Source organism: Myotis nattereri (assembly GCF_964212035.1).
Source record: "Myotis nattereri genome assembly, chromosome: 4".
In the NCBI taxonomy this organism is placed as follows: Eukaryota; Metazoa; Chordata; class Mammalia; order Chiroptera; family Vespertilionidae; genus Myotis; species Myotis nattereri.
This window is the reverse complement of record NC_138079.1, coordinates 109643300-109649299: the sequence shown is the minus strand read 5'-3', so window position 1 is coordinate 109649299 and position 6000 is coordinate 109643300. Positions and strand designations below refer to the sequence as shown.

At 52.6% G+C, this 6000-nt stretch overlaps 1 protein-coding gene across 1 annotated transcript in view; it reads left to right on the top strand.

Annotated features, from left to right (window-relative positions):
- The first annotated feature begins 1849 nt into the window (after positions 1-1849).
- The window catches only part of SCNN1G (sodium channel epithelial 1 subunit gamma), a 29657-nt gene continuing 25506 nt past the window's right edge, over positions 1850-6000 (top strand). The window contains exons 1-2 of the mRNA XM_081089367.1: positions 1850-1910; positions 5628-5975. Of these exons, the coding sequence (XP_080945493.1) occupies positions 5659-5975 (317 nt within the window). The 5' untranslated portion in view covers positions 1850-1910; positions 5628-5658. The remainder of the gene's footprint in view (positions 1911-5627; positions 5976-6000) is intronic.

Sequence of the window (6000 nt, the reverse complement as noted above, 5' to 3'; positions counted from 1 at the left end):
TTTTGTAGCCTTCTCTTTTGTCTATTTTGTTGTGTCAATTAAACAGAGTAAGTACATTGACAGTAAAAGAAAAAAAAAAAGTCCCACTAGTAGGAATTTATCTCAAGGAAATAATCAGAGACATATATGAAGATATTATCTAGACCAGAGAATAATTTATATTAATGCAAAATTGGAAGCAATCTTTAAAACTATTAATAGGTTGATTAAGTAAGCTATGTGAGTTGAATGCTTACCTACCAGTAAGTGTGCATATATATATATATATATATATATGTGCATATATATATAAGTGTGCATATATATATATATATATATATATACAAGGAAAGTTACAATATATCATGGAGTGAAAAAGCTGGCTTTATTTCTTTAAAATAAGAATATAACTGTGTAGTGCATTGTCATTAAAACAAACTTAAAGAACAGTGTGTATTTCATAGTCCCAATACACATATGAATATATAAATAATAACCATGCTCATTTACTGGGGTTGCATATTACAGAAAGACTTCCATTTTCTCTTTATTATGAGCTCTTTACAATGTGCATGCATGTTGGACTAAGCAGTTGAGATTTTTTTTGCCGGCTTTTCCCTATGATCATCCTCCCCATTGCGTGACCATATTGCCCATCCTCCTCGATTTTTTCCCCTTGGGTCATTGTATCATTCAGTTTCACCCATTGCTCTGATGGTTTCTTCTCCGTTTCCACTTCTCTCTCTCCCTCTCTCTCTCTCTCTCTCTCTCTCTCCCTCACTCCCTCTCTCTCTCTTCCTCCCCCACTTCATTCTCCTGCTCCCTAAAAGTGCTTTCTCTAAGACTGTACTCCCAGCCCAGATATCTTCTCGGCCACATCTATCTCCATGCCATTTCCTACAAGCTGAGCCCAGCCCAGATATCTTCTCGGCCACATCTATCTCCATGCCATTTCCTACAAGCTGAGCCCCTCATCTAGGTCTCCAGCCCAGACTGCTCCACAGAGCTCCACCTTCCATCTGTCTGCTACGTATTCCCATATGTCCTACTGGTACTCAAAATAATGAGCTTTTCTTTAAATTACCCTCCAAAAATCTGCACCACTTTCCACTCACCTGGGCAAGTAGCCCTTGTTACTCAAAGTGTGGCCCTCCAACCAGAAGCATCACCCGGGAAGTCAGAAATGCACGTTTCCAAGCCCCGCGCCCGCTAAATTAGAACCTGCATCATAACATGACCCGCAGGTGATGGGATGCACAGGTCAGGCTGAGACGCTCTGAGCGGGAACAGACGCCTTTCCCTCGCGGCTCCTGTTTCCTCGCTACTCTAAGGGACTGAGCCCGAGGTGGCGCTATGGTCCCTCCCAGTTGCAATCTTTTAAGCTCATTTCTTGTAGATGTGTGCTGAGCCCCTGTAAAAAGGCAGCTGACGAGTCAGAGGATGAGCCGTCTGGCTGAACCACGCTGTTGCCAGCAGCTGGACTCAGGTAGCCAGGGCAGGAGGAAGCCCTAGAGGAGCCTGCTTGGGGTCCCGGTGCTGGGGCAGCCTGGCGGCCAACCGGGCCCGAGTGCCTGGCGGCAGGGGGCGCTGCGATCGGCTGGGAGACGGTGCGCACCGGCACGGCCCCGGGAGATGCAGGGCGCCGGGTGGCCTCCGGGCGGCAGTAGGCACCGCGCTGTGCCCCCGGAAGGCGCACGCAGGCGGCGGGGCGCAGAGCGGCCGCAGGGTGGCAGGCGGCCCGCACAGCCTCGCCGCCCGGGAACGCACCTGGGCAGGTGGGGGCGGGCACGGGGCGGGCCTTGGGGGCGGGGCCGGCGAGGCTCACAAGAGCCGGCAGCGGCGCCGCCGGGAGATGCTCGCGCTGTACCCGGAGCGGAAAGGAGCGCGCGGATCGCGCACCTGCTCGCGCCGGAGCCTTCGGACCGAGGGAGGTGAGCAGCCGGGTCAGGTCGCACAGCCGGGGGGATTCAGGCGCCGGAGCGGCCGCGGGGTCCCTGGCTTCCTGGACGCCGTCCGCGCGCCGGGTGGCGGTGCCGGCCCCCGCGCGGGGCTGCCTCCGGGTGGCCGGGATGCTGACCGTCGCAGGTCAGTGGGGATCCAGCTCCCTGGCGTCTGCCTGTGCTGTGCCCCGAGCACACAGCTAACGAGAGGGGACTCTGAGCCGCTCAGAAACCGCGCCGGGGTCCGGGGCGGCGCCTCGCCTCTCGCCCTGCACCTGCGCAGCCTCTTCCCGTCCCGGAGAGACGCGCAGACCTGCCGCGCTGCTCCTCTCGCCCTCGGTAGCGTCTTCTCTGGGGTGGCTGTGGTTGCAGAGAGAAGCAAACCCTCAGTGTAGCGGGCTGTTAATTCCCTCCCGGGGCTCAGCCCCGGCTGTCCGTGGGCCGCAGGACAATGCCTGGTGGCTCTGCTCGGGGTGGGCAGGGGCTGCACCCTCCCTGCCCCCCCAGGAGCTGAGGTCCCCTGAGGTTCCAGTTCCCTCATTGGTATGGGGTAGGCGAGGTCAGGAGTGGGCGGGAGTCACCGTCCTGAGCTAGGACCCTGGAATTTTAAGGAATCTTTCCTACCTTTTCAACCTTGGGCAAGTTACCTCACCTCTGTGCACCTGTTTCCTCCTCTGTGCAGTGGGGATAGTACTTGTTAGTACTTTATATAATTATAGTGAGGATTCAAGGATGTAACGTGTAAAAAGAGTTCAGTGGGATGTCTGGGGAAAGAGTAAGGGATCAATAAATCATAGCTGCTTTTATGGTTATTATTATTATTATTATTATTATTATTATTATTATCTGAGGACTCCTGGGTTCAAATCCCAGCTCAGCCACTGTCTAGGGCAGTGGTCGGCAAACTCATTAGTCAACAGAGCCAAATATCAACAGTACAACGATTGAAATTTCTTTTGAGAGCCAAATTTTTTAAACTTAAACTATATAGGTAGGTACATTGTTATTCACTTAATGAGGGTCCTCCTAAGGCTTAGGAAGAGCCACACTCAAGGGGCCAAAGAGCCGCATGGGGCTCGCGAGCCTCAGTTTGCCGGCCACGGGTCTAGAGTGACCTTGAGCAAGCTGCTAACCTGCCGGGGTGGGCGTTGTATAATGGGGGAATCCGGTGCGCACTCGGGAGCCGTGGAAATGGAATGTGTGGCCACCTGTAAAGTGCTTAGAAGAGGGCGTGCTGTGTGTCAGGTGCACGTCCTCCCACAACACCCCATTTAGCCGCGCGGTCGGCCTAATAGCACTGCAGACTTGTTTGCTGTGAAGTTGAGATATTATTTGTGCGAACATCTATCTGTTTTGCGATGGGCAATGTGGGCCTCCTCCCTTCCCCTGTAGTTTCATGGACATTGGCAGGTGACCCTCCGGGCCCCGGGTCAGTTCTGGGGGGCTAATGGGACAGGGGGACCCCAGGCGTTGTCTTCAGTGAGAAGGGTTGGAGACGGGAGCTTTCGGAACCACAGTTTCTGGTGAACATTGGCAGAGCCGAAAACCTTTTAGGTGGCAGGAAAAGGAACCTCTACTTAAAGCTTTTTTTCTTTCGATTTTTATATCTAGGTTTTAAAAACAAACTGTTACTAACATTTTTGCCTTTGGATTTTAGTGAGAGAGGAGGTGGGATGGGCAATATTTTATTAAATGACAAAAGAAATTCTGTTCCCTTTGCCGAGAGTCTAAGACAGGGGTGGGCAAACTTTTTGACTCGAGGGCCACAATGGGTTCTTAAACTGGACCAGAGGGCCGGAACAAAAGCATGGATGGAGTGTTTGTGTGAACTAATATAAATTCAAAGTAAACATCATTACATAAAAGGGTACGGTCTTTTTTTTTTTTTTAGTTTTATTCATTTCAAACGGGCCGGATCCGGCCCGCGGGCCGTAGTTTGCCCACGGCTGGTCTAAGAGCATCATTCTGAGGGTCCAAGGTTTTCCTCCTCCCAGCAGGATCAGGTCTGTCAGTGGAGGGTTCGGTCTGTCTGCCCTGGACCTCTCGCCCCACCCCCAGCACTCTAATTCCTTTACATCAAGCATGTCCAATTCAAAGGCTAACACGGGCCAAATAAGCGACGCATGCGGCCCGCAGGCTGCGAGTTTGACATGCTTGCTTCACATCACAAACCTGAAACCCTCTAGCATCATGAGTATGAATGCCTCCAAGTTTTGCCCTAGCTCTAAACTTTGGACAATATCCCATGGGTTTAGTGGGGAGAACTAACTCAAGCCCAGAATCCTGCCTGAAGAATTTGATGGGCAAAGGAAGGTCCTTGCCGAAGACACAGGCCTTGGGTAGCCTGGGACCACCCTGTAAATCCTAGAGTATGTCCTCAGTGCCTCTGCCCCTACGGCAGTCACAGGGGACGGCATGTCCACATGCTCTCCTCCTTCACACCGGTGGGCTGTGATCACATTACCCGCCCAGGGACTGGAAATCAAATAGTCCAGGATCCCTTCTCTTTCCTTCTCACTTTAGCCCCAGGAGCTGCTAATTCACTGCCGTGGGTGGAGGCAGCACCCAGCACAATCCCGGCCCTTCGCAGGCACATACCCTGGTTCTAATCCAGCTCCTCCACTCAACTGCCTGTGTGACCTGTGCAAGTCACTCATTTCCCCTCTGTAACATGGAGATAATAATAGTATCTGTAAACCTACTTATGGGATTGTTAAAACATGAGATGAAATATACATAGATTATGTGTATATATCAATAAAGGCTATATATTTATAAGACTTATGATACTACATATAATTATGAGGTGACCCTAGGGGTGTGTGTGTGTATATATATATATATATATATATATATATATATATTATCATCCATTTCTAAAAGGAAAGTTATTTCACATTGTGAAGTTTCTGTAATTGAGATGCATCATGGACATAGATGAATGTGGTAATTTGCATTCCAACACTCTCCCCCAAACGAAGCTGTTATGAAATCAATGTGTATTCTATCTTAGAATCAAGGAAATGGAGCCCAGCCCCTGGCAGATATTAAGTGGCCAGTAGTTGTAGGTATTGTTCTAGTAGCAGCCTTAGAAACACCAAGAGCTGGGCTGTAAAGGGAAGAAATGAAGCAGAAATGAAACAGACACTCTCCCCTTTCAGTAAAACGGCAGAAGGGCGGGAGGATCTGGCAGGAAGGGGCTGAACATGACCTAAGGGGATGTCGGGAAGTTCTCTTGGGAGAGTTTATCTGTCAGAATCAGTGGCAGGTGCTTGCTCTGCGCCAGCCCCTGCGCCGGGCACCAGGGGGCAGGATGAGCTAGGACGGCTGCCCTCCCAGAGGCAACAGGGCGCAGGGGGCAATCCTAGAAAGCATGGCAGGCGCTCAGGGCTGACCCGCGGCTCCGTGGCTCCGAGGGCTCCTGCCTCGAGCACCAGGTGAAAGTTTCTTCAAACCTGTCCTGTGAACCGCAGGTGAACCCTCCCCGCCCCCACGCCCTGGGCCGGGGCGCAGGTAGGGAAGGCAACTCTTTGGCAGCTGTGGTGCCCCAAACACAACCATCCTGGAGAAGGGCCAAGGCCTCAGCGCAGGCTGTCCAGCCCACAGAGGGACGAGGGGAGGCGGCCTCAGGGCACAAGGGCACCTCCAGGGACACGCCAGTGGGCGGGCGGGTGTGAGCTCACCAGCCCTTCTTCTCTGCCCCTCCAGCCTGCCTGCTTGTCCACGTGCCATCCTCGCCATGGCTCCTGGAGAGAAGATCAAAGCCAAAATCAAGAAGAACCTGCCCGTGAGGGGGCCGCAGGCGCCCACCATCAAGGAGCTGATGCGGTGGTACTGCCTGAAGACCAACACCCACGGCTGCCGCCGCATCGTGGTGTCCCGCGGCCGCCTCCGCCGCCTGCTCTGGATCGTGTTCACGCTGACCGCGGTGGCGCTCATCTTCTGGCAGTGTGCCCTGCTCGTGCTCTCCTTCTACACCGTCTCTGTCTCCATCAAAATCCACTTCCAGAAGCTGGATTTCCCCGCAGTCACCATCTGCAACATCAACCCTTACAAGTAAGAGGCAGGGCAGGGCCCGGCG